The sequence below is a fragment of the Cricetulus griseus genome, chromosome 4 (genome assembly GCF_003668045.3).
Source record: "Cricetulus griseus strain 17A/GY chromosome 4, alternate assembly CriGri-PICRH-1.0, whole genome shotgun sequence".
NCBI lineage: Eukaryota > Metazoa > Chordata > Mammalia > Rodentia > Cricetidae > Cricetulus > Cricetulus griseus.
Window position 1 is genome coordinate 86,862,507 of NC_048597.1, and position 26,749 is coordinate 86,889,255.

General features: G+C 43.0%; 1 protein-coding gene across 5 annotated transcripts in view; it reads right to left on the minus strand.

Annotated features, from left to right (window-relative positions):
• The window catches only part of Stard13 (StAR related lipid transfer domain containing 13), a 204,452-nt gene that overhangs the window by 45,924 nt on the left and 131,779 nt on the right, over positions 1-26,749 (minus strand). For all 5 annotated transcript variants that reach the window (XM_027413756.2, XM_027413757.2, XM_027413759.2 and 2 more), the window contains exons 2-3: positions 14,049-14,120; positions 10,481-10,562 (exon numbers count right to left, since the gene is read on the minus strand). In XM_027413756.2, the coding sequence (XP_027269557.1) occupies positions 10,481-10,562; positions 14,049-14,120 (154 nt within the window). The remainder of the gene's footprint in view (positions 1-10,480; positions 10,563-14,048; positions 14,121-26,749) is intronic.

Here is a 26,749-nt window from a genome sequence, read left to right on the forward strand (position 1 = left end):
ATAGATAGGCTACTACACCACCAGAGGGGAAGTGGTGGCTTCATTTTAAGCGCCAAACTTGGGGTTCTACTAGGGAAGTCAGTAGGAAGAGAAAAGCTGATATTCGTTAATCTAAGGGTGTGTGCTCTGTGCTTCAGGAAGACACTGAGAATACAGAGATGAACAAAAGATAGTAGTTCTTATCCTTGAGGCTCTCACAGTCCCATGTGAGCATGATACATAGGAGAAGAATCTAGTTACTTCCTGAGTGCACCAGACCGAGATGATAATACTTGAGCAAGACTGTGAAGAGCTAAGAGAAATGTGCTGCCCAGTCTAGGATAACTGTAGGCAAAGGAAACAGTCATCACATAGGATGATGTGGTCTAGGAATTTCGAGTACCTGAATAGGCATGTGCAGGGGCTGGACCATGGAGGGTGGCAATGAAGGAATTAGGAGCAGTATGGAAACAAATGGGGAGATATTGAAGGATATTAGGCTGGGGAATATCATCATACTTAGACATATACATAAGGTGGGATGGAGAATGAGTGTAAGAGGGACAGTTAAGAGATGGCTCAAGAATCTGGATGAGATCCTGGAAAGATGGCTCAGTAGTTGACAGCACACACTGCTCTTGCAGAGGGCCCAGGTTTGATTCTCAGCACAAACACGGGTGGTTCACAACTGCTAATAATTCAAGTTCTAGGGCATCCAATACATCCTTCTGGCCCCAGTGGGCACTTGTGTGCATTTGGTGCATATAAACTCATGCAGGCACACATGAGCAAGCAAAGAAAAAGAAAATAAATCACATTTTAAAGAATCTGAATCAGATATTGCTGCTCTGTTCATAATGCCCCCAATTTGGATACAGTCTGTATTTCCATAAATGGAAGAATGGATTAAAAAATGCTGTATGTTTACACAATGGGATATTACTCCTGTTAAAAAAATGAAATCATGAAATTTGTAGGTAAATGAGTAGGGCTATAAAAAATCATCTTGAGTGAGGTAACCCAGACCAAAAAGACAAATATGTTAAGTGTTTGATTATACATGGATGTTAGTTGTTAAGTCTTGTATAAAAAGGCTACAATCTGTATAACTGCAGGGATTAAGTACAGAGTAAGGTACTAGTAAGGTACTAGTAAGGGGAGGAATGGATCACCAAGAAAGGATAAATAGAACAGGTGAGTATGGATGGAAGGAGTGGGGTGACTGGAACAGGAGGATCAAATGGGGAGGGGGAAGGAAGATGAGTGAGGGAGAAACTATGGGGAGGGACAGTTAGAACAAAGAGCTATTTGAGGGGTTGTATAGAAATCTACAGTAGAGGCTTCTTGAAGCATGCACATATAAAAAAGAAATCTAAATGGAATTACCAAATAATAAGAAAGACAAAGCCCCAAGTCACTAAAGGCAACCTCCACTTCTAGGAGTGGGTTACATTTCATTGAGCTGCTAGTTACAGTGGTCCCATGAAGAGCCCCAAACAACAAGCTATTGCCAAGACTATTGGTTTTCCTCCACAAACTGACAGTAAGCCTCTGTTGCTGAAGACAACACCTACACAACCCATTGAACACGAAGAAATCAAGTTGGTGCCTACTAAGAGCCTTTGCCACTCTACTGACTAGTGTTCATGGTCCTGGAAGGAACTCTGCACTACCAGAGGGAAAATGTGAACACCAACCCAGCTACAAAACCTGAAGTCCACAATGGCCACATACCTGCAAGATACATTGGACATTGGTGGCATAAAGTCTGTGGGAGCAACTAGCTACTATCTGACTGGATTTAAGACCCACTCCATGAGATGGAACCCATACCTGACACTTCTTTGGTGGTCAAGAACCTGAGGCTAGATTGGTCTAGCCTAGGAGAAAACCAAATACTACTGTTTTGCTAAAGGAACACAGGAACAAAATGACTTCTAATGACATTCTGCTATACTCAATAGAACAGTGCCTTGCTCAGCCATCATCAAAGAAGCGTCCTTCTGCAACAGATGGGAACAAATACAGAGACCCACAACTGGACAATGTGCAAAGAGTTTGAGACCTTGGAACACTTAGTCTTAAATGGGATGTCTTCATCAATGCTCAGAGAATCCTGCAGAAGAGGTGGAAAGTTGTAAAAGTCAGAGGGGATGGAGAACCCCAAGGAAACAAGGTCTTCTATACACAGCAAGACTGATGCATATACTGTGGCAGCATCCACAAAGCAAACATAGGTCTGCACTAGATAAGCTCTCAGTGCTAAGAGGGGCAAGTGGGCTCCAGCTTCCATCTCTTACCCAGAAGCTCTCTCTCTAATTGATGACTGCTTGCAAATGAAAAATCAGTTTTCTCCCAAGTAGTCTCAGGTCACATTTAAGGACAGGTCTGGTGTCCAGCAGTAGATGGCCACCACAAAACAAACTCAATATTTTTATATTTTCATGGAACCTTTTTTTTCTTCTCACAGTGCTTTGTCTGGGTTTTTTTTCTTTTTTAAACCTTAAAGGTCTTCTGCTTATACATTATGGTTGTGTTTTTATGTTGTGTGGGAACATGTATATCTCTACATCTATGTATGTATTTCTTGTGATTTTCCTTTGGCTCTTTTTCTTCTGTTAGTTTGTTCTGTCCTATTGTGGTTTGGTTTTATTCTGTTTTATTATTATTATTTTCTCGGTGTCTGTATTCTAATGAGAGAAAGAAAGGGCGTGGATTTGGGTGAGTGGGGAATGGCAAGGATCTGGGAGGAGTTGGGGGAAGGGAAACCACAATCAGAATAGATTGCATGAAAAGAAGAACATCTTCAATTAAGGCAAAGAGAAGTCTGAATTCCAGAAAGCAAAGTGATAAGGAGAGGTGTCTATGTGAGGGCAGGACTTGGCAATTGGTTCATGTGGAAGACAGGAAGGTAAATAGATGGTATTGGGAGCAGCTATGTGAGGGTAGGGCATGATGATCAGCTCATAGGAAGATAGGGCAAAAGGGAAGTGATGGGGGAGGTACTTCTGTGTGTATGTTTATCTTATTGGTTGATAATTAAAGTACTGTTGGCCAATAGGGAAGCAAGTTATGCAGGACCAGGAGTTGAGGAGGATTCTGGGAAATGTAGTAAAGAGAAGTCTTGTGATCCAGGTAGGAAGTGACATAGCAGGCAGACTCAGAATATAAGCAGGGACAAGCAGGAAATCACTTTCTTCTTCCTCCTCTCTCCTCTGTGGAGCTGCCATGTGATCCCTGCAGGAGAAGACGCTTACCACTGGTGTCTGATAAGTTCTTATAAATATATAGATTAATAGTTATGGTTGATACTTAAGACAGAGTTAGAAAATAAGAAATCTTAGTCATTGGCCAGCAGCATTGTACCTAATATTATTCTCTGTGTGTTGTTTTGGGCGCCCACGTGGTGGTGGGGCTTGGGCGGCTTGGTGGAAAGACTTATGGTTACAGGGACGAGTCTCAGATTTCAAATTTTTGTGAATGGGCTATCAAGTGTAGACCACAATAAAATATGGAAGACTCTGCAGGGCAGGGAAGTGAGGAAGATAATGGACTCTGGTCTGCATATGTTAAGATTTAGTGTCTTTGTGACATCGAGACCCACTTGATTGTGAGTGGAATACAGTTGGTAATTTTAAAGCACACATAATGGAGTAGATCCTCTATATCTTTGGAAGACCGGTTCCAGGAGTGCAGCAGACACCAAAATCCTCTGATGCTCAAGTGCCTCTTGGAACACGGTACAACATTTGAATAAAATATCTCACATCTTCTCCTTCATTTAAAATCACTCCTGTATCATTAACAATACTCAGTACAATGCAAACATCATGTAAGTGGCTGTTTCATATTTAATGTGAGGATGGTTGACTTCAGGGATGTTGACCGCATGGATTTCCAGGGCTGAATAGAACTAAAACCAAGCAAGCTGGGAAACGAATTCAGAACCCTGGTGAATTCCAGTGCTTGGGACTTGGGGCCAAGGAAGGAAGGCAGCCTCAGGAAGGTAAAAGTCAGTGCAGAGCAGCAGCAGGAACCAGCTGAAGGTGGCACCTTAGAAGCCAAAGGACTTACACTCAGGAAAGGAGGGAACAGTTGGCTAACTGTGTCAAGTATTTAAGAAAGAGCCAGTGATATGAAGTCTTCACGATCCTTTGGTAACATTTAGTGGTTGGAGAGGGCGGTGTAGAGTAGAGGGAGGAGAGCTGGGAGTGTGTGGATCCTGAGAGGTGGCACCACATGTTTTTAAGAAGTCTGTGAAGGTTGGGTGTGGTGATTGATGCTTGCCTTTAACCCTAGGCAGAGGCAAGCAGATCTCTGTGAATTTGAAGGCAGCCTGGTCTACATAGCAAGTTCCAGGCCAGCCAGGATTGCATAGTAAGATCCTACCTGAAGAAAAAGGAGGAGGAGGAGGAAGAGGTAAAGGAAGAGGAAAAGGAGGAAATGTTTATCATCATAATATTTTCTAACCAAAAAAAAAAAAAAACCAATATAGTAACTTGTGGGTTGAAAGGTTATTTCTCCTAAGCCCTGGTTCAACTTAACAAATATTTACTGACGTCTCATTTGGGACAAGGCTCTGAATCCATGATGTGCAGTTGTGTAAGATGAAGTCCATGACATGGAGCTAGAAAGTCCCCTAGAACTCAGAGGCCAATAGCAGGAGCCAGGCAGTGATCAGAGTAAAACACGGAAGGGGAAGGCAGACTGAGAGGATTCTGGGGTCAGGGAAGATGGTTAGACTGCACATTGGTGGTAAGAGAAGACCATGGTGGAGGCAGAGCAGCAGGGCCAGTGTGAGGGGCCAGGTGCAGTGTCAGGTCCTGATTTATGCTGTACTCAGCCTGGGGACACTCACAGGCCGTCTGTTCCTCCCTCAGCGACCATAGGAAAACAGGAGGTCCTTTCCTGCCTCATACTTTCATTTCCACAGCCAGAGCTCAGAAGGGTTACGAGGTCTCCTACACTGATTTAATGGGTTAGTTTCCTGTGATATTTTTCATTTTCCTGCCAAAGGCATGGGAGGAATAGCAAGCAGAGATGGGCGTTTGTCTCTTCCAGTTCATTCTGACTCAATTCCAATGGCCTGACCTTTTTACCCTGGGCTCCTGTCAGGGTGGTGGATGGAACCCTGTGGGCTATGGAGCGCACTGGGTGGGAACTTCAAAGACATCCAGGGACCAAAGCCAGTGAAGATGTGTTCCCGACCCAGGGTCATCAAGGTTCCTCCATGTGCTGCGGCCACAGGGCGTGGGAAAGGGCTTAGTGCTGAGAGAGTCCGGCAGACACAGATTTCAGAGTGGAGTGTATGCTCCATGACAAATACACAACTCTACTATGTGATTCCCAAGACTCGAGGGTGTTCAAAAGTCACAGGCCATGTATAGGACGACTTATGGTGTATAGGGTGGGATGGGGCATTAGATAAGGGCATTAGAAATATAGACTGAAGTAAGCAAATGACTGTCCTCATGCCACCATGGAGCCAGGGAAGGAAGGCTGTGCCTCCCTCTGCTTTCCCTTTAGGCTGTTCCACCAATGCTTGCTGCAGGTGGAAATCACCACTGTGCTAGCATTTAGATCCAGGAATCGCCTCTGGACATTAGCTGAGGTGTGGGAGGAAAACAGGGTCAAAGGTCACCTATGCAAATGAAAGTACAAGCTGTGTTGTAAGAAAGAGGGGTGTGTGTGTGTGTGTGTGTGTGTGTGTGTGTGTGTGATAATAAGCTTGCACAGAGACAGTTATTATCATCATTATTTTATGGTATGTGTATAGGTGTTCTGCATGCATGTCTGCACTTGTGTGTCTGGCACTTACGGAGGCCAGAAGAGGGTGTCAAATCCCTTGGTACTGGAGTAACAGTAGGGATCCACCATGTAGGGAGCCTCCATATAGGTGATGGGAATTGAAACTTGGTCCTCTGAAAAGCAGGAAGCACTCTTAACCACCTAGCCATCTCTCCAGCACCCTCTATGACAGGTATTTTTGAAGCCTGTCATTGTTTCATATTAACAATGTCGACACACTCAAATCAAACAGGGGTTTGTGCAGATGTGCATGATGACAGCCTTCTGCCCGGCATCTTCCCCTCTCTCTGCTCTTGCTTCTTGAGACTCATCGTTTCTCATCCTTTTGAAGGGGAAAGCAGCGCTGGGTAGTCATAACCAGGTCCATCACCAAATGACAGTGAACACAGCTCATGCCCTCATTTGTCATATACTACAATTAATTAGCATCTATTAACAATTTACATTATGCAAACAAGTCGCCATCTTCACATTCATTTAGGAACCAAAGGTCATGTTTGAACATCCAGGCCTGTCCGAAGCCAGCTGCAATGAATACTGCAGCCCAGCAGTGCCCATGGAACCTCTCACCTCCCCAGGGCTTTGCTTGCTGTGATTTTCCTCAAATGATGAACTAGGCAAGCTATTTGATACCTTTCATGTCCTCAAAGTGTCCCATAGAGTTAAGTTCCAACTAGCTCACTTAGACAATTGGGTTTGCAATGAACTTTTCATGACACATGGGGAGAAGGCTTTTCAGCCACAACCAGGAAAACAGTTGTAACTGTGGCTGCGGGGAGAAATACTGGAAACAGCTCTTCCAGCCTGCAGCAGGCAGTGATCATCTCTGTGGAGCCTGCTGGACATCTCTGTGGTGAGTGCCCTTTTGTAGGTGACTCTAGCTCTCCCGTCTGTCTCTGTCTCCCTGGAAGGAGCTCCCTCTGGCTGTGATTCCTTCTACCACTCTGCAGGTCCTCAGCATTTCAAACAGGCTTGAGAACTGAACAGCTCACCAAGATTTTAAAATAAAGCAGAGGGATGGGTAAGGCAGATTAGCAGGTAAAGATGCCTGCAGCCAAGCCCAGGGACCCAAGTTCAATTCCCAAGACCCATGTAGTGGGAGGAGAGAAGCAACTCCTGAAAGGGGTCCCCTGGTTATACATGTACACTGCCATACAACAAACAGACAAACAAATAAATAAACATGTAATTTCAAAAACAACAACAAAAGAATAAGAAAATTGCTATCTTTGTGAATACATTGCATAAAGGGGTGGGAGGAGAATTTTCACCCCTTATTGTTTGCCTGGCATTAATCAAGACTTACCCTCTGAGTAGACAAGTTTCTAATCAACTGCTCATTGACCTCAAAGTTTTAGCAGCAGCATCATTCTTCTTTGGTGGGAGATCTGCTGCTTTCTGCTGTTTGCAAGGCAGGAAATCTGTACTGTGTGGAACTCACAGCGAAGTAAAAGCAATTCCCTGCCGTTGCTGCTTTTCAGCCAGCCACCTCTGGCTGTCAACCTACCCCTAACTTCCTTTGATCCACCCAGGGTGTGACTCTTCCTTTGGCCTCTATTCTACTCAGAGCTCCTGTACCCTGAGAACCGAGGTTCACATACCTCCAGCCAAATACTTTCTCACAAGAATTAATAAAACAGCTTAGAAAGATCTTACAGGATACAAAAAATATATAAAAAATGGCATTCTGGTAATAGAAAACTGGATGTAAAATAATAGCATGCTGTAAACTAGAGTTTGCTGTTGTAAACATCAGGAGACCTAAACATACACTGATTACTAATCAACACATAAATTTAGGGCCAGTGAGATGGCTCAGTGGGCAAAGGCACTTGCCACCAAGCAGGACAACCCGAGTTCAAGCCCCAGACCCCAGAAGTTGGAAGAGAGAACCTTCAAGTTGTTTCGAGCTCCACACAAGCACTGTGGCACACAATCATAGACACACACATATCACACAAGTGCACAGGTGTGCGTCAAAGTGACTTGAAGATGCCAGGCCAGTCCTTTCAACAGGTAGTTCAAACAATTAGACACTGAAATGCAATGAATGAATCTCGGCCCAGGCCTTGCTATTACCAAGGGAAACTCAAATTCAAACTGCACAAGATAACATACTTGTGACCTTATTTTAGGCAAAGACATTTTTAGACATGTGGACAAAATAAACAAATTTGGCTAGCAAACAAAACAAAACAACAATGCCCCCATTCTACAGGCTGGCAGAAAACATTTACAAAACATTTTGTCTGAGGAACGAGGTATTTATAACAACAGCATCCTCCAAACTCAACAATAAACATTATTATTCAGTTAAGAATGAGAAACAGATTGAATAGATATTTTTGCAGGAGAAGATAGGTTGGTGAAACATGGAAAGATGTCTAGTTTTACTGGTCACTAAGAAAATGAACATTAAAAGTCACAATGTAATGGTAGCCAGACATGTTAAAATGTTCCTGAGTAAAACAAAAACATATAACAAAGGGCCACATAACTGGACCCCTCATATGCTATTGGGAATACAAAATAACAGTCACTTGAAGTGGTTACTGCCTCTTCGTTAAGACAGATTTGTCATGAGCCACCCCCCCAACAAAGCCCCTTTCCTAAGATTTTAGTGAAAAGAAATACACATTATGCTCAAAAAAAAAAAAAAAAACCATGTATATCAATGTTCAAGTACCTTTAGAGACTCACATTGGGAACCCTGAAAGTCTGTTTGTACAACGGAAAGGATTATATTTTTGAAATGGAAAGTAACACAAATTAATCTTAAGAACATTGCACCAAGGAAAAGGAGCCAGGCAAAACAGCCACACACTGTTCCATGCCATATCTGTGATACCCCATGGAACCAAAACTGCAGGCACAGAAAACAAATCTGTAGTCCCCAGGGTTTGGGAGTAGGGGGACATGGAGGCCGAAGAGGAAGTGGGGGCTTCAGGAGCAGCAGATGGAGCTTTCCCAAACCTTGATCACAGATTAGTACTAGTCCATTTGGAATATGTGTATGTACATGTATAAGTATAATGCTATAAACACGCCATTTCACAGAAAACAAATTTAGAAGGCTTTAGTGGGAAAAGATCGCAAAATGTAATTTTAAAAATAGCATTTTTTTTTTTTTAATACCAGCCAACAGGAATATACTCAACACCAAGAGGAAGAACAGCCTGAGGCACTAATTGGATTGTACTGTGTGGAATGAGCCTTTTCCAGAAGGGTCTGTTCATGCTGCAGGTATGCCTCTGGAAGGAGAAGAGGAAACACTGCTCTTTCAAGTCAAAACATTTAAAGAACCATAAGGACATTATCCGTTCACCTCACAGGCTCTCACAGAGACGGATTGTGGTGTGCTTATTTGTTTTCTAGCCTAAATGGCCAGTATTCAAATCTATCTCCCCACGCCCCCCACCCCCTGTACCTGTGTCATAGTGCATGTATGGAGGTCAGAGGACAACTTTTGGGAGTTGGTCCTCTGTTCCCAACATGTGGGTCCCAGGAATCGAACTCTGGTAGTTATGCTTGTCAGCAAGTGCATTTAACCTGTTTAGCCAGCCAGGCCCCAAGTTTATGACTCAAAGAGTTCTTTCTCTTTTAACTGACAGGATTGATACTTCAAACTTAAGCAGATACATAGTATTGTTTTTGGGAAAGCAGAGGCTATTCATTAACAGATCTACTTTTTTGTCATATAGGAAACAGGGAGTGAGCAGCTCTGAACACAAAAACAGATATGGTGGATCCGGCAAGCCTAAGATCACTGTGCGCATTGTTAGCTTCCTCTTAAACAGTCATATGTATCAAATGCAGGACACACAAGAGAGAGCAGTGGACTGAGGGTCACATGTACAGGACGTTCAATTCCTCTCTCTGTTTCCCGAAGAGTGATAGTGTCCTGCAACCGACACCTACCCCAGCTCTGCCTCTTTCCAGAGTGTTAGCTGGGAAACCGCAAAGTTCTACAGACACGATTAGCTTTTCATGCAGAATTTAATTGTCGAAGAATATAGATTCTATTGGCTTTTCAAAATTATTAACCAAAGTTCATTGGTTACTTATTTGTTCTTTTGCTCACACCTCATCTACCTCTTCACCTGGGCTTCTCCCACTACTCTGTGAGGTGTCTGGGGGAAGGAATTCTTCACGTATGTCTTTGCTTCTTTAGGGGATATGTCATAAAACAAAGGTTTAGATATGTCAGTCTGCCACTGTGTTTACTCAGCTTTATATATTCCAATTTGAAGATATAACTGCTTGACTTTATATATGTGAAGCAAACTTAGGTCAAGTTGAACACACTCAAAAGGCTATCTCAGACTCTGCCCTGACAATGCATGTCATGGCTACCATCCTGTCTTTCTCCGCTTTGTCTCTGCTGCCTAGTCACTGCCCTTACCCTCAGTTCCACCTCCCTCTTTCTCTTCTTTCCCCTTCTGTCTTTCCCTCTCTCCCCCACTTCCCCTCTCTTTTTTCCTAATCTAATGTCTAAATCCCCCTACTACGATTTAAAGTCTACAAAAACAGGCATGGAGCATGCTCGGGGTACCAGGACCTACGTCTGGTGACAGTTGCCACACAGTAAATGTTTACTGAGTTGCTAAACTCAACCTTCAACTTTGTGCTACCCAAATGGAGACAGACCAAGGAAAGAAACACAAATCAAAACTATTTCACTCATCTGACTTACCTGCAAAGAGTTTCTACAAGGTCTCTTTCAAGAAAATCATGGTCTTTTTTGACGGCCACAATGTTGATGGGGAACTGTGAATCTAAGAGAGAAAGGGGAGACTGAGCTTATTCCCTTCACAGTATGTGAACACATGCCAGTACACTTGGGCTGCCATGTTCTGCACGAATCCCCAACTTAACCACAGTTACAGCTTAGTACATAGCACACGATTTTATTTTTATCACAGAAAATGCTCTTGAGAGAATCATGTAAGTGCAAAATATGAAAACAAGCACCCAACCTTGGACATGATTAATCATTAAGTGCCCTTAGTGTCCATCTTTATCAGACACACCTCAGGTGGAGTTAGGGAGGGGTTTCAACATTTTCCCCATACACACAGCACAGGCCACAGACCGGCGATTTCATAGAACTCTCAGTTTGGCTGATTTTTTTTCCCTTCGCAAAGGACATTTCCAAAAATACCCCTATTTCAATGGTCTCAGATTTCCTCTTCCTTCCTTCCTCCTTCCTTTTCTGTTAGCAAAATTTTCAGTCATCTTGACGTCTCCCACTGATGCTACAAGAGAAGAGATGGCTGTTCCTCAGAAGAGGGCTCAAGCCAACTGGGAGGGTTCCTGCCAATATCAGAATGTGGCTTTAATTTTAGGTGCCTCTTTTACATAGGAAACCCTGTGGACATCACTTGGTATGACAGCCAAGATCAAATTTCATATCAGTTGACTGTGGCCGCCATGCCTTCCTATTTCATACTTCCATACCTTCCTAGTTGTAACGAAGCTAATGTTTCTAAACCTTCCTGTGTTGGAAGCAGATACTACCCCCATTCTGGGGGACACATCTTTGCCTCTTTAGAGCATGGGCCACACAGTAAAAAATGTAAACATTATCAGTTTGCTGACATACTTACTTGGCTTGACAAATTGCAAGTTGAAGACATAACCACTTGGTTTCATAAAAAAAAAAAAAAAAAAAGGATCCAGTCAAGTTAGACGAACTCGAAGTATTTCACGGTAACTGAATCCTTCCTGGTCCCCAAAAGAACACCACCTCGCCCTCCTGGCAAGTGAGTGTATGTCGCAGTGAGAAGCACAGTTATAGGAGCCCAGTGTCTAGCTTTAAGTCCTGATTACTTCCTTGCTGTGCTGCTCTAGGCAATAACTTTTCCTCAACTGCACACTATCACAGTCATGATGGCTACTTCATGGTGGAAGTGTGAATACTGGTTTTTGACTAATAGCTGGCACAGAGAAAGCTCTGTCCTCATTGTGTTTCTGCAACATTCATGGATTAGACACAATCTGGCATGTGCATGTTTCTGAGCCAACATCGCATCTTAGATAATTATGGGCTGTGAACGCTTAAATCTCATAGTAGCTGTAGCATCTACATTATTATGTATACATCAAGAATCAAAAGGTTGGCATTTTTAGTTTTCGTCCTTCCACTTAAGGAGAGTGAGCTGTATTGCTGTTGTTTTTCTTTTGACACAAACCTAGATATGTTTGGGAAGAGGGGCTCTTAGTTGGGAAGATTCCTCCATTGTATTGGCCTGTAGGCAAATCTGTGCCGTATTAGCTTGACAAGTGATTGATGGAGGAGGGCCTCACTCACTGTGGGTGGTGTCACCCGGGCAGGTGGTCCTGGGTTCTATAAGAAAACTGGATGAGCACGCAAGCCATGGTGAGCAAGCCAGTAAGTGGCAACCCCTTCGTGGTCTCCTGCCTCCAGGTTCCTGCCTTGAGTTTCTGCTCTGACTTCCCTTAGTGATGGAACGTGACCTGAGAGTTATAATATGAAATAAACCCTTTCCTCCTTAGTTTGGCCATGGTGTTTGTCACAACAGAAACTCTAACTAGGACATTCTAGGCTTTCTCTTCCTGATTAGTAAATTGCTGGTAGAAAGGAGGAGTCGGGAAGGAGCTTAGACTTAAACTATAGGAATCTTTTCCATTTTTGGGGGGTCTAAAAGGCTCTCTATAAAACTTTTAAATCAGAGATTCTAAGCTTCAAACTACATTCCAATATTAACTCTCCTTTGTCTTCACAGAATTTAAATGAATGAAGTAGAAAAAATTTTTTTTACACAATATTGAGATTTTTAACTCAAGGACAGGAGTCATCTCTATGTAAAGATTAATTTTGTTGTCTCTTTCTATCCTACACAATGTGTGTCCCACTAGGAAGGGAAGCTGCCTTTTTTCATGTGCGAGGCACCCTCTCTTGAGCCCACAGACCCACGCTGCTGCCTTCCACTTTGCTTCATGCTTTGAGATCCACTGGGAGAGTGGATGGTCTCCAGAGAGACTTGTGCCATCTGCCTTCCTTTTGTGTTTGGTCAATCGGAAGCCATGGCTGAGACTCAAGGAGGTGTCCCTTGCCTCTGCCCATGGCCAGCTGTGTGTTCTCTCCAGGGGAATGTGAGCTTCTTCTTCCCTGGGCTCTGGCATCATTCCCCTGTAGTAGTGACAGCTTCAATTACTATAAGCCCTTGGCTCCTTCTTTGTGTATATCTTATCTACAACTTTGTAATAAATACCACTAGCTGTAATTTTCCACAGATGATCTGTGTGCCACCTGCGCACTCCTGAGACCTGACTGCTTTATAAGGATGATCCACAAAACAGAGACAATTTGATGATGAGCTTAGATATCAGTAAGACAGAAACGAGTGAAAGTGGTGGTTGAATGAGAATGGCCCCATAGGCTCGCTGTGTCTCATTGCTTGATCCCTAGTGGTAGAACAGTTTGGAGAAGTATTAGGGAGTGTGGCTTTGTTGGAGCAGGGGTGTCACGAAAGGTGGGCTTTGAGATTTCAAAAACCCACATCATTCCCAGTATTTACCCTTTCCTGCCTCTTGCTTGTGGATCAGATGTGAGCTTTCAGCTACTGCTCCAGCTCCGTGCCTGCCTGCCTGCTGGCTGCCATGCTTCCTGCCAAGATGGCCATGGACTCACCCTCTGAAACTGTAATCCCCAAATAAACTTTTTCTTCTATAAGTTGCCTTGGCTGTGCTGTTTTTACTACAGCAATAGAAAAGTAACTAAGACAGTGAATTTATTAACTATTAATTAAAGAATCAAGAACCCGAAGTACAATGCTGACAAGAAAAGCCACTTACCCAAAACTCAGAAGACTGAGATCTGGTCCATAGCATTTTATTTAAAATGTAAAATAAGCATGAATAAATAAGGGCTATCCCCAAACAACTAGTTTAGAGACGTCTAGGAAACTTACAATAAATTCATTGCAATCTCAGGGGAACTGAGCACAATAAGACAAAACAAGGAAGACCATGCTAATCTTCAAGGTGAGTTGTGGCAGACTCTGGAAAGAAATTGAGGAGCTGTGTGGGGATCTGCAGGGGGAAGAAGAAAGCGGAGTGGGAATGGGAGGGCGCTCATTTCCAGACAGGTCTGAATGAGCTTAGAGTTGTCAAGGGTGAGTGGGGAGGAAGGAAAGCCACGCGTGTCAGAGCAATGAAGCAGAAAGCACCAGGCAGGTCCTACACAGTTTGTCCTCAGTTTAATCTCTTTGTAGAGAGGAAGGGAAAGGCTCATATACCTTCATACAGCTGAGCATACTGCGGAAACCCGGCCGCACGCAGCCAGTCACATGCTTCTTTCGCCTCGATTTCTGAAACATACAAGAAAAAGAACTTTGTGAGTCCAACAGCCACACCCCCGTTTTGCTGGTGTGCTCCGTGACAGTCATTATGAGGCACAGCTGCTCCTGGGGAGTCTTGTGTAAGTTAGCCTACCCAGAAGGGAGGATGTACAGAATGTCCAGGCCACTGAGGCGCTTGCTGTGTCTGCTCAGATTATCTCCTCTGTGGAGCCATAGTTCGTGGGATGATAACCAACTACAGAGGGCAGACCACAAAGGCTGAATGTCCTGCAGGGAAAAATACCTTATTTAAGCACCAAGGAACTAGGTGATGAGGGAGGAGAAAGAGACTTATTATAATAATCATAATCCTCTTTTTAATGGGCCCTTTAAACCTTCCAAGATAAGCCCAAGATTATTTATTCAACCTTGCTTTACTCTTTCACTCAAGATAAAAAAAAAAAAAAAACAAAAACAAAAAAACAAAACACAAGGGCAGTCTATTTTCTCACGAATGAAGGCATTACAAAAATCCAGTTTCACCGATGGTTTTAATTCCCAACACATCACATGAAGATGTTCATTGGTCAAGCATATTGGAATGACTTCAAGGGGGAAGGATACTGAGACCCGAGTTTCATGGAGCTGCCAGAACTGAGAGGGCCACGCCCAAGAGGCTGGCCAGTCTCTGGGTGACCATTTGTGGGGTGGATCTACCAGCTGCCCATGCAAACAACCTCCCTGAGGGAATCTGTGGGGTGAGATGGGAGGAGTGACAGCATGTAAATCAGGTCATCCTCTGACCTTGTGAATGCTGGGTTATTTCACAACCACCATGCTGTTAGATAAACATCAGCCCCGGGAAAAGAAGTTCCTCTGTCAAGAGTTCAGGTTCTCCAAATAGAAGTAAAAAGCCCAGGGAAAGGTCCCTGCCAAGGCTCTCCTCAGCTGCTGGGATTCTCAGTCAACGTGTTTCCATCTCCCTGGGTGCTTGTTTTCCTCTGCAGTCCAAACTGCTAGGAGAGGCCTTTCTTGAACCCTTTACACACACACACACACACACACACACACACACACACACACACACACACACACACTACAGGGACAGGGACCATAGGCCCGAGACTGTGCCCTTTCCCAATAAAAGCTCAGCAGCTGTCCAGCATGTTTGACATGATGAAGCCATTTAATGTATATTAAAACAAACCAAAGGTCAGTTCTTAGTCTCTACATCTACAGATGCACAAAAGAAAAATCTTCAGGGAGGCAGAGCTTTGTTTAGCATCCCGCATCTGCTGCCACCCCAGGAAAGAAAACTTCCAAGTTCTGATTTTTGTAGTGTTGAGGGGTTTCTGCTAAGTCTCACCAGCATGGATTTCATATTCATGTCAAGTTTTCAGGCTGCATGTCTACCGCCTGCTTCAGGATGACACAGAGAGAAAGTAGCTGATCGGTTTCCAGACATGCTTTAAGCTCAGTTATGAGTTTGGTAAGAAATCACAGAATTCTGCATTTTCTAGTGAATCATACCAATTATGCATTTTGCTGTTTTATTTTTGTTTGTACTATGATCAAAACGTAGTTTTGAGCAAGAAAGTCCCAGATAGTCAGGAAATGGAGACATGGAAAGACCTAGAAGTAAGGTACTTTATAGCATTAGAAAACTCAGAGAGAAGGGGGAAGTCAGGGAAAACAGATGGCATTAAACAAACCCCTGAGACAAAAAATCATGACAAGATGTGGGGAAACTAGAGAGCCACCTGAGGAAACTGAGAACTGTGGTCAGGCATTGTGGGATGGGATAGAAGCTAGGCAGTACAATTTTACATAAGGTCTCCCCACTGGAAACACTGACAATGGAAACACTGACAATAAATTAAAATACCATGCACACACAAACACAAATCATCGAACCTTAGCCCTAACCTGTCTAAGTCAGTCACTCAAATAAGCTAATTTTTAAAAACCTCTTGTGCCAGATTTTTAGGTTTCAAACTCAAATCACAAATTGCAAGGAGTAAATAATAGTAAATTAGAAAATGCCAGTCATCAAGTCATGGTGTTTGGCTCTTTAGACCATGCCATACTCAATTGCTTTTCTATTTGCCTAAATGCCTACCAAATGCATACCCTGCTTTTGCACTCTCCAGTAAGATTCAGAAATAGGTTTTCCAACTGGAGGACTTGTTTGGCTTTAAGGACATGCAGAGCTTAAAATGAAAGGAGGGAAAGGGTTATGTGCGCTATGGTTTGGATGGGAAAGGAGCCTTATGGACTCATGTGTTTGGACATTTGGTCCCCACGTGGTAGAAGATGGGACCTAGCTGCAGGGGGTGGGTCATTGGGAGTGTGGGGATGGGCATTGAGGGTTAGATGTCAGCCTCCTTTCCAAAGAGCTCTGTGTTCCCCAGCCTGTCCAGAGATGAGGAAGCCCCTCCCTACCATGCTGAAGTATATCCCCAAAAACTGTGAAGCAAAGCAGATCCGCCCTTCAAATTCTTCCTTTCGGGTATTTATCACCACCATGAGAGAGGTAACTAATGTTAGGAAAGTGGAAAGTATAAGAGAACAGGAAGAGTTAAGTCTACTAAGAGACAAAGGTCATTATGCAGTGATAAAGGAATCAATCCATCTAGAGGACACAACAGCTATATATACACACCTAGTATTGGGGCACCTTAAGAGGCAAAGTGAGTATTCAGACAACAGAAGGAAAAAATGGCTGCTAGCCTACTGCCTGGACATCCCAGTTGAAGAGCAAAAGAAACTTACCAGCCCAAACCAGAATGACCTTGTATAATTACCACCACCAAATTTCTCTTTGACTTCGGCTAAGTTGGAAAGAGGCCTTAGAGTGTCTATGTCTCACCCACAACAGTCTCTTCTAACCCCTATCAGACAAATGCTGTTTCCCCAGGGCCTTTACAGTGGCCAGAATGCAGGAAAATTAGGAGGGAGTCATATTGCCAGTGTCATTTCCCAAAGATCTATCTAATGAGATTTAAATGACACTTGATGAGGAAAGCGTGGACATTTATATTTTAATGCACTCTCAGTAACCATCACTGTATTATACAAAAGCATTAAGAGGCATTAAAATCACATTTTGACTATTCTATTTGTTCTGCATTTGCAACCCTCACCTGCTCTTGTAGCAGCCGCAGGAATCCATCAATTCATTGCAGCTTCTGAAAACACAAGCTGTGGAGGTGGAGCCCAGGAATACCACTGGACCAAAGGGCCCAGAGATCTCCACCGAGGCTATTGTACTAGAGATGTCCCCCTTTACCTGCAGAGGCGTGGCCCAAGATTCCCGATGGATGGTGAAACCCTGTTTGTGGTCTAAACCCATTATATGCCATGATTTTTGATTTGATAACTGAGATGGCTTCCAAGTGACTATCAAGCAGGTGACACATACGGTGTGGGCAGTCAAGACAAAAGGGCAATTCCTATCCTCAGTTGTGATACAGTGGGACCCTGTGGGACTGTGCAAGATTTCACCACGCTCCCAAAACCCACGAGTTATCCCTGTCTTATTTATTTATTTATTTATTTATTTATTTATTTATGTTCAATGTTTTCTGAGGTAGACTTCAAGTACCTGGAGTTACGGAAAGGGAAGTTGAGTTGTAATCCATTTGGCTGACTATTCTGACAGGACTTCTGCAGAACTGAGGAAGGAATTTGTGTGTGTGTGTGTGTGTGTGTCTGTGTGTGTGTGTGTGTGTGTGTATGTCCCAATGTGGGTGTGTGTGTAGATGCCCATGCACGAGTGTGAGAGTGTGGGGGCCTGAAGTTGACCTTCCTTATTGTTGTCCCCCTTGTTGCTTGAGACTGAACTGAGAGCTCAGCATTCAGCTAGACTACTTGGCTAGCCAGCCAGCTCTGGGAATTCCTGCCTCCACTGTCTCAGTGTTGGGGTTATAGGCAGGTATGTACCATGGAGACTATGTCCTGGGGATCAAACGAAGGACAGCATCTTGCATGGCAAGTGCTTGCCCAATGGAGCCCTCTTCACAGCCCCTCCCATATCAGTTTTGTAACGAGTCCACATAATGAGTCATTTGGCTTATTTTGCCCAACATTCTTTTGTTGGGTGCCCAAAACCCTATGCACACTATGAATCCAGGACACACCAAGATCCCTCATCAGATAATGGAGAGGGCTGCTAAGCGGATAAAAGACAGACAACACACACAGTCTGGGCACAACGGACAGAAGGATGACTCAGCATGGTGTAGTTCTAATCACAGGACCTCTTTACCTGAGGGACCTTTTCTGATTGGTTTAAGGGAGGCTGGCCATCCTGATTCGCAACTCCACACCACCCATGTGTTCCTGAACAGTCTCCTTCTCCCACACTGTAGACTGAGGAGCCCTAGGCTCTCACATCAACTGCATTTGGGGCTGAAAACAACTTGTGTTTCAGTGGCTTATGCAACAAGTTCAGTAGGTGTCTGATTGGGGTTGAATACTCTGTGTTTTTGTTGTTGTTGTTGTTGCTTGTTTTTAATTAGTTAATTATATCTTATGTGCATTGGTGTTTTGCCTCCATGTATGTCTATGGAGTGTGTTGGATTTCTCTGGAACTGGAGTTACAGACATTTGTGATTTGCCATGTGGTTGCTGGGAATTGAACCCAGGCCCTCTGAAAGATCAGCCAGTGTTCTTAACTGTCTCTCCAGCCTCAGGCACTCTTTTTTGAGACCCCTGATTCCAACTTGATAGGAAGTCACAGGTGTTGCCTCAGATGTCTTCTCTTTACCTGGGTACCAGTTTGGCTGTGCTCAGTGTGACTCCTCACCTAATCCACAGCCAGTTGCTTAGAATATGACAGAAAATCTGTTCAGGGACAGACCTAGTGGGGTGGGGGATGGGGACTACGGGGGAAGGCTGTATGTTCCTATGGGATTGAGAATAAAGGCACCGTAAACACAAACCCTGGCTAGTGGCATGACTTTACAAAATCATACCGTGTTTCAGTTCAGCTTGAAAAACCAAAAAAAAAAAAAATTATTCAAGAAAACCTGAAAGGTACAATCAAAGTAAAGTTAACTCTTGTCTCATTACCAACACATAATTTAATGTATGTTATCTGCCAGAGTGGTGACATAATAATATCTTAGCTCGACTGCTGTTCACAGATATAATTATACACTGTAAGTATGTTCCCATATAATGACATTATTTATAAAAATATTTCTTAAATATGTTGATATTTGAATACTACCACATTGTGTTTTGCTGGAGGTTATACCATTGAATGTAGCCAAGATAAATCCCTTCAGTAAATCCCCCCAGTGCAGACTGAAGGTAGCAGAAGGCTGGAGCTCAACAGAAATAGGGGACATGTAAACTATTTTGCTTAAAGGAGACACTACTTAGGAACTTAGGTTAACAGTGGCTGTCCCAGACTCAGAATGGTTGGAGTCAAGGCAAGGGTTTGCTGAGCTCCAAGGATCTGCGGCACAAGTTTGCAGCACTCCCCTCAAGTCACAGGCTTAATTGTGTTTTCAAACTGGTGCACCTATCAAAACACAAATGCCTAGCTAAAGCGCTTTAAATACATTTGGGTTCACATTATGCTCTGTGTAGCATACAGTCTTCCATAGCTAACCCAAAGGGATTAAGTAGTCTTGCGAAATGGCTAAAAATTCGAGCCCAGGCCACATTAGGATGAATTATCAGAAATCTGGCTGGCTGGAGCGACCCAGGGCTCCTCTACTTTGGGTTTTATTATTGGAGACTTCAAGGCCATTGTCCTTACAAAACTCCTGCAAATTTCACTGACAGACCGGCTCCAGTGTGAGACAGCTGCTTCCTAAATGTTCATGAAAACCTTCGAGAGGAGTGATTCATGGAAGTGGGCTTGGGCACCGCTGGCTGTCCCCCTCTACTGAACTTGCTGGCATATTTTGTGTCTTGTTCTTAAAGAAGATCTTACCTGCAGTGAGTGGTGACTCAGCCACCACGATGTCTCCTTGGATGTAATTGGCATTACACTATCTGGAAGGTGTTAAGATTTCAACAGGCTCATGGTTATAGGTTTAGGATGATAGTTCATACCGATGAGTTAGCTTCATGATTAATGTATTACACAAGGCAAATGATGCCTTCGACTTTCGAGAGAACTTTTCAAGTGAAGGCCCTGCTTATTAAATGTGTATTTCTTTGATCAGATACGAGGTGGATTCTGTTTAAGTTAATGCCAGGCTATCCATTTCATCTCCACACAGCCATGAATAACATGCTGGTTAAGATTACACAGAGCACACACTTCCCCGATCCTTCTCCCAGGAGGGCATTATAACCTAAATTACAGGTGTAGGGCAGCATAATATGGTTTCCCTGCCTTCGATTTAGAGTCCACGGCCTGATGTCAGGATCCATTATTTTTCCTGCACTTTGAGAATCTGTATTAAGTTTGTTTTGATGTTTTCAATACCTGGGATATTCTCATGTATATATACCACGTGGGCTTTTTTTTTGTATAACATTTTCTTTATATGATATTCTAAGTAAGGGACAGGCATCTAAAATATAGGTTATTTAGGGCAAATTTAAGATTACCAATCACCACATTTTCAAAACATCAATTTATAAACACCCGTTTTTATCTCACCATGGCTTCAAGCAACCATTTTCTTGATGCAAAACAAAAATCTTCCTGTCACCAAGTATTTGACCATAGGGAGGAAAAAAACTGGCAGTTCATAGATGTATGCAATGCTGTGGCATCTAAATCCATTTCACCAAAATAGAAATGCTTGGCTCTGAGCATGTGTATTTCTTTCTCCAAAGCCAGAGTCACACGATGACATCATATTCCATCAATTCTTTTCAAAAGAAGATTTATTTTATTTTAAAATGTGTGTGTGTAGGGGGGGTGGGGGTGGTTATGCTTGCATGAATGTAGTTTTCATAGAGGCCAGAAGGGGGTGTTGGATCTCCTGGAGGTGAAGTTACAAGGAGTTGTGAGGCACCATAAGGGTGCAGGGAACTGAACCCCTCCTCTGTGAGAGTATCCAGTGTCCTAAACAAGTGAGTAATCGCCCCAGCCTTTCATTTTGATGTTAGCCTTATTTCCTAGTTTTGAAATACCAACTGAAAGCTGGATTAATGACAAATCTAGTCAGTAAAATAATTTCTATTACAGTGAAAGGGGGTAAGTATATTTTAAGAAATAGGCTTATTCCTAATCACTGAAGAGCTGTTTTAAATTCTTCTTTTTCAGCCAAGTTGGGAAAGTCACGTGTATATGTGTCTGACACACATCATATAATGTGCACACATCACATATGTGTATGACACACATACCTATAATGTGCATACAAATTCAAATTAAGTACTTTAAATAATCAAATACGTAATTAAAGTGTATACACACATGTCAGCTTTTCCTTTTATGCTTTCAGTGGCCTCTACCCTTTCCAGCAGCCAGGTGGATCTCCTTTGAAGTTAGCTTGGCCATAAGATCCACTTCACGCAATGAGAGGTAAGCAAAAGTAATATATACTGATTTAAAAAAAAACCCAAACACTTAGTGGTCGTCACCTGTCAGTTTTCCCTTTCTTGTCCCTGAATCATGAGGATGCATGTCCTAGGTAGGGTTGACACTTCAGTCTGGGTCTCAGAATGATGACAAAGGGGTCAGAGCCACAGCAAGTCAGCCACTGGCATTAACCAGGACCGAGGAGTATGATTTCCATTTTTTTTTTTTTTTTTGGTTTTTTGAGACAGGGTTTCTCTGTGTAGCTTTGGAGCCTATCCTGGCACTTGCTCTGGAGACCAGGCTGGCCTCGAACTCACAGAGATCCGCCTGCCTCTGCCTCCTGAGTGCTGGGATTAAAGGCGTGCACCACCAACGCCCGGCTCCATTTTTTTTTTTTTTTAAATCACATTACTGTTTCAGAGGTTTGCTGAAGCAGCACTGTCTCCTTGGAGCTAATTTAAGTCGCTGCCATTCCCTATGCGAAGCATACAGAAAACACTAAGACCTTTCAGTCTACTGGAAACTGGAGATGAGTGTCTGCTGCTGCAGCTCCAGCATGCAGACAGTTGGAATTGCCTCTTCCCCCAAACTTGCATTCTTGCACCCGGCCTGTGTGCATTCAGAGAATGCAAAAGGTCCCACTTGTACAACAGAAAAGCCTGAGTCCAGGTGCATCAGGACAAGAACAGCTTTAGGGGTATAAACACCATTCTCTAGGCCCAAAATTCCTAGTAGTATTTAATGAGATAAAAATGAACAGTCTTCCTATACATTCAGTACCAAATGGGGAGCAGAGAAGACATGCTTGTCTGGCCCAATGATTTATGACCAGATTGTGTTGACCTGCGTTTTCCATTAGGCAGCGGAGAGTTCTAGTCTCCTTTTTCATCTGGGACAGACTGTTCCCATCAGGCACTTGTGATATTTCCCAGGAATGCTGTGTGCATCCACGAGTGTGTGAACATCCCTAGCCTTTTGAAGCCTTGGACACACTGCTTACCACTAATTCTCAAGAGAGTCTTCAAGATGAAGTCAGTTAAGCAAATGAAACCAAGGTAGGGAGACAAGAGATGACTCAATTAGAAAGACCAGAATTTGCAGGTGTCGGCCCAAGTGCCCCGGATTGTTGACCCACCACGACAGGGGCTCTACTAACCCTACTAGCCCTTTTTGGAGCAAGTACATGGATTTGGATACTCCTCTGTCTCTGTCTCTCTGTGTCTCTGTCTGTCTCTCTCTCCCCCCTCCCCCTAGTCTTATCTATCTTCTTTTAGCAAGGCAAAGAACCAGCAGGAGTTGTCCTGATGCTGGCTCTCCTGCAGGTCTATGCTCTACATTGGAAGGAATTTGATCCAATCTCCACCCACAGCTGTAAGCTGCAGTTGTTAGTTTCTTGTTTCCCAAGAGGCACTCTTACATCCTACATTGCTCTAAAAGCATTTTTAATTTTTTAAATGGTGTGTGTGTGTGTGTGTGTGTGTGTGTGTGTGTGTGTGTGTGTGTGTGTGTGTGCCCCTCAAGAGGTCAGGAGAGGACATCAGACCATCTGAAACTATAGATACAGATGGTTGTGACCTGCCATGTGGGTGCTGGGAACCAAACCAGGTCCCCTGCAAGCGCAGTGAGTGCTTTTAACTGCTGAGGCATCGCTCCAGCCCATAATACTCGCTTTTAAATATTAAGATGTATGTATGCTCTTAGGGACTCCTCCTGTAGCTGTTTTCAGAAGATGTCTGAATGTCTGTATTTGGAAGAGGTTATCTACTCTCTGATCAGTTTGGCTCAACTCTTCCACAGCTCCGAGACTCTAGTGACACCAGGAACTTTCCCCATATTGGCGAAAACCTTGCCATGTGGGTAAAAGAAGGAGCCCAGATATTTTTTTAGAATAGAGCAATGCCACCCATCCTACATGCTTTCTGTATGCTATCACTCCTTATAGGGCTGGCACTGCAAAACACAACTCAGCCAAAGCCCCTGACACTTTTCTCGAGACCTGTGATGTACTTCTCTCCAACTGCAATGCCTGGATCAAATAAAAACACTTTGTTTAGTTTAATCCCGAGGAAACAACTGTTACCTGGTTCTACATAACTTGATGTTGTGCATGTGTATTTTCTTTTACTGTTAGACATAGGTTTATACTATAAGTAAAACATTGACTGAAGGTTTTTCAGTGCATCTTTGGTAGCTTCCGGGAAGCCTTCTTTCTGGCGGTTGAATTTGGATGGCATTGGCTCTGCAGATGATTTGCTAAAAACACAGCACTCATCCCAAGAGAATGGGAACAGGACTCAAGAAATTAAGTTGTCATTCGTTTTAGCCACTGATTCTTTATCACTGTGTTCTTCAAGGCAAAGAAAACTACCAAGTAAAGAAATGTGCTAATTACTGGGATTTTTATTTGGGCATTCATTAACAATACCTTGCCCAAGGTATTTGTGAATGAGTCCAGGTAGCTGAAATAGCTTTACCTGATCTAGGGTGGAGAGTCCAAGGTTTAATTGATGCGGTGGGAAATGGACCAGCCAGTACAATCTGTGGTGACTTGAGTAAGAACAACTCCCACATGCTTATATATGTTTAAAGACCCCAATTAATTGTATTCTTTTCTAAGAGTTGACTTGGTCATGGTGTCTCTTCACAGCAACAGAATGGTGACTAAGTCGCAACTCTTTTCTCCATCAGACACACAGACACAGTACTGACTCGTGTTAATGTAAGGTCTAAGTACATGGTACGCCGATATTGAAGTCAGTTGGAAATATTGCATTTTTCTCATGGGAGAGTTGGTGATTTAAATAAATAAATGTATGTATTTATGTATGTATGTATATATGTATGTATGTATGTATGTGTACATATCTGACATTTAAGTAGGAGGCCATTTGTTAGGGGGAAGGGGACCAGCAAAGAGGGAAACGCAGTAAAGGAGTGACTTTGAACCAAACACAATGTTTATAAGTATAAAAATGTCATAACAAAACACTATTTCATGTAGTAATTAAAATTAACAAAAAGTAAAGAACAACTGAGACACCCCACACATGCATGATAAATAAAATACAACTGTGCTTATAAGCCTTTTAAACCCTTACATAGTTCACTTTGACTAGCAGGTAACTCGGAATTGTAAAACATTCTTGTCACACTTGTCATTTGAACCTATATAGGAAACAATAGATACATGATCACGGAAGTACAGAACTACTCCTGAACAGAGATCCATCATGTGCTCACCTTGCATGACATGAATGTAACTTAGTGCCATACCTAGCTTTCAGGGGCACGGCCCTTTATTCATGTAGTTAGTATGACAGGAGTCTTGTCTAACATGCATGTCCAAATACTGACTAGATTCAAGTACAAAAGGATAGTTTTGCAGGGCTGGAGAGGTGGCTCAGCAGTTAAGAGCACTGGCTGCTCTTGTAGAAGAATGGGGTTTGGTTCCTAGTACCCACATGATAATTCACAACCATCTGTAACTACAGTTCCAGGAATTCCTATATCCTCATTTGGCCTCTTTGGGCATTGTGTGCGTGCACACACACACACACACACACACAGAGGCAAATATTCAGACAAATGAAATAAAATCTAAAAGAGATAATTTTCATAAGAACAGACTTGAGGTGGTGAAGTAACTTTGTATTCCTCCTTAAATGGAGTCTACTGGAAGGACAGCGTATTTGAGCCATAGATTTAAACACTCACCCATGGACACTCCAACAAAAACTTACCAAACTTACAATTCAAAGTGCTGCCAATGCTCTGTTCATCACCGCAGCACCAGCCAACAAGGGAAGGGACACAATGATAAGACCTGAGAGATGCTGCTTTCAGGGTGTCTCTGGCAGACAGAGCTGGCAGAGCTGTGAGGATGCCTGGTAGGACTACCAATAAAGGTCCACACTGGTTTTCAGCCGTGCTTAGACAGATAGAAAAACAGACCACCTTAAAGAGTGCCAGAGCATTTCTGTGTAAAGATACAATGTTTTTTTTTCAGATATCAAATAAAAATATGACTGGATCTCTGAGTCCTTTGTATCCTGTTCGAATGGACTCAATGAATCTCAAAGATATTGAGGGGACATGGGCCTGGTCTGAACAGATGCAGACACTTTCTTTTGTGATTGTCCCACGAGTCCTGCGGTGAGATGACTAGTTCCATAGTAGTTCTATCATTTGAGGTATCTGGTGCAAGTCACCGAGAGACTAAAGAACAGACAGGAAGCTGCTCCTAGGTAGCATGTAATTACGCCACTGTCAGCAAGTGAGGACCTTGGTATCTGAAGGAGTAGGTGGAGCAAATCCAGGAAGATACCAAGGAGCAGGGTAATGTCAACCTTCTCCTTTTGAGTAAAAAGACAAACAAAAAGTGAAAAAAAAATGAAAAGAATGAAATGGAAAATCACCTTAGAGATGAACATGTTTAGTTAGTATACAGTTACTTGTCATTTATTATGAAAATGTGTACGTATATCTAGGCTAAGTAAGATTAATTTTAATTTTTTTTTTTGTGTGTGTGCGTGTGTGTGTGAATGTGCACTTAAGTACACATGACTGTGGAGGCCAGAAGAGGGCGTCAGATCTCCTGGAATTCAGACTGTTCCACTTTGGCAGCAAGCACTTTTACCAGCTGAGCCATCTTGTCACCCCTAATATAATTTCCTAAAAATCTGCATTTTCAGTAGACAATGCCACCAGACATCCTTTCAAACATTCTAGGTGGCGAAATAATATTCTGCTGCCATTAGTAAGACTTTCTTATCAACTAGGCTTCCACACTTTCTAGAGGCTTTTGTCCTAAGTATAAAAATTATATAGCATGAGAGTATGCGTTTCCTAATGAATGCATTTGCAAGACTGCTCTCTGGGTTGACATTTCTCATGTAATTTTACATTGTGGATTAAGAGACATCTCATCTGGTTCTGATTTATATTCTCAGCAGACTTCACCGAGGGAATTCCAAGTGGAAGTCTGCTTCAGTGATGCCATAGGGATGCCCTAAACTAACAGGAGTCAGGAAGTTCAAGGTCAAGGGTGAACCATTCTCCCATCTCTTTCTTCTTGGAAGTCTTGGGTATTCGGACTCGGATATCTATGTGGCAACTGCTCCCTTATCTTTCAGATCCTCTACACATATTCACACAATTTCAAGGA